The following is a 1,156-nucleotide window of genomic DNA, read 5'->3' as shown; positions in this document are numbered from 1 at the left end:
GGTATATATATCAGTACGTAGTAGTGCAAGAGGACAAGAGATCTGGACAAAATGTCAAAATCTGAATGGCTTGACAAGGGATCTCAACACTATAAACTGTGTATGGAAAGAAAATTTTATTCGTGTCAAGAACAACACCAAAACAACACACAAATCACAATCGCACCCACCAACAAATGAGTTATATAAATTAAATTGAACAAAGTTTTTTTTTTTTTAATTTGGGTTTATATAATTCAAGTATATGCTCCTAATTGGCAGCTCAGAAAACAATGCTCAATTTTATGATTTATTTAACAATCTCAGTTGAGTATAATTACCTCTAAATTAACCATTTCTTCGTCAAAAATCGAATTCGCTGAATCTAAACCTGTAAACCAACGATAATTAAATGGGTTGCTCCAACGATGATTAAATTTATTGATATATATTGTCAATCAAAATTGAGAAAAAATAACGGACCTAGATTTGTGCTATTTTCTTCGTCCATTGTATCCGATCCCCTGATACAGAAATTAAAAAAAGAAGGTTAATTATGACAACAAAAATTGATACATGGGCAGCTTTATTTCTTCCAAATAATAGTAAAAAAAAAAATTGTTTATCTCAAATAAAATTGAAACCTCAAAGGAAGGGTAATTATTGCTTATCTCATATATGAATTTCCTTCCTCAATGAAACCAAAAGGATTTCAAGGTGTCAAATAGTAAGATTTTATCATAGTAACAAATTAGTCTCCTAAACTACAATTAGGAAGATGAGAGCTTAACTAAACAAATAGGAGTGGGAAAAATAACCTTATGTTGGTGGGAGCTCAAGCTCAAATTTTACAATGTGCGTTGATGCCTTGCATTCTTTCCTCATGCCCCTTGTTTTTATAGGAATATATATACAGAGAGTAATAAACTTATTTAACTTATTTCTCATTATTTTAATAAATATTTTTTATTAACAGAGTAATGAAAAAAATATTTTATTTTTAAGATATTAAATTCCAAAAATAAATAAGTCAAATTGTGATATTTTTTTCCAAATCTAATATTTTTCACTAATCTAGGAATTAATAAGGATATTATTTTAAGAGAACTTATCATAATTGTTTGCCGATTGGAAACAAGAAGCTGCTAATCTTTGTTTAATAAAAATATATTAATAA

At 27.9% G+C, this 1,156-nt stretch overlaps 1 protein-coding gene across 2 annotated transcripts in view; it reads right to left on the bottom strand.

Annotated features, from left to right (window-relative positions):
• Positions 1-857, bottom strand: part of LOC107607861 — an 8,135-nt gene extending 7,278 nt beyond the window's left edge. For both annotated transcript variants that reach the window (XM_016309760.2, XM_021106447.1), the window contains exons 1-3: positions 798-857; positions 463-503; positions 321-370 (exon numbers count right to left, since the gene is read on the bottom strand). In XM_016309760.2, the coding sequence (XP_016165246.2) occupies positions 321-370; positions 463-490 (78 nt within the window). In that variant the 5' untranslated portion in view covers positions 491-503; positions 798-857. The remainder of the gene's footprint in view (positions 1-320; positions 371-462; positions 504-797) is intronic.

Source organism: Arachis ipaensis, chromosome B07 (genome assembly GCF_000816755.2).
Source record: "Arachis ipaensis cultivar K30076 chromosome B07, Araip1.1, whole genome shotgun sequence".
In the NCBI taxonomy this organism is placed as follows: Eukaryota; Viridiplantae; Streptophyta; class Magnoliopsida; order Fabales; family Fabaceae; genus Arachis; species Arachis ipaensis.
This window is presented reverse-complemented; position numbering and strand designations above follow the sequence as displayed.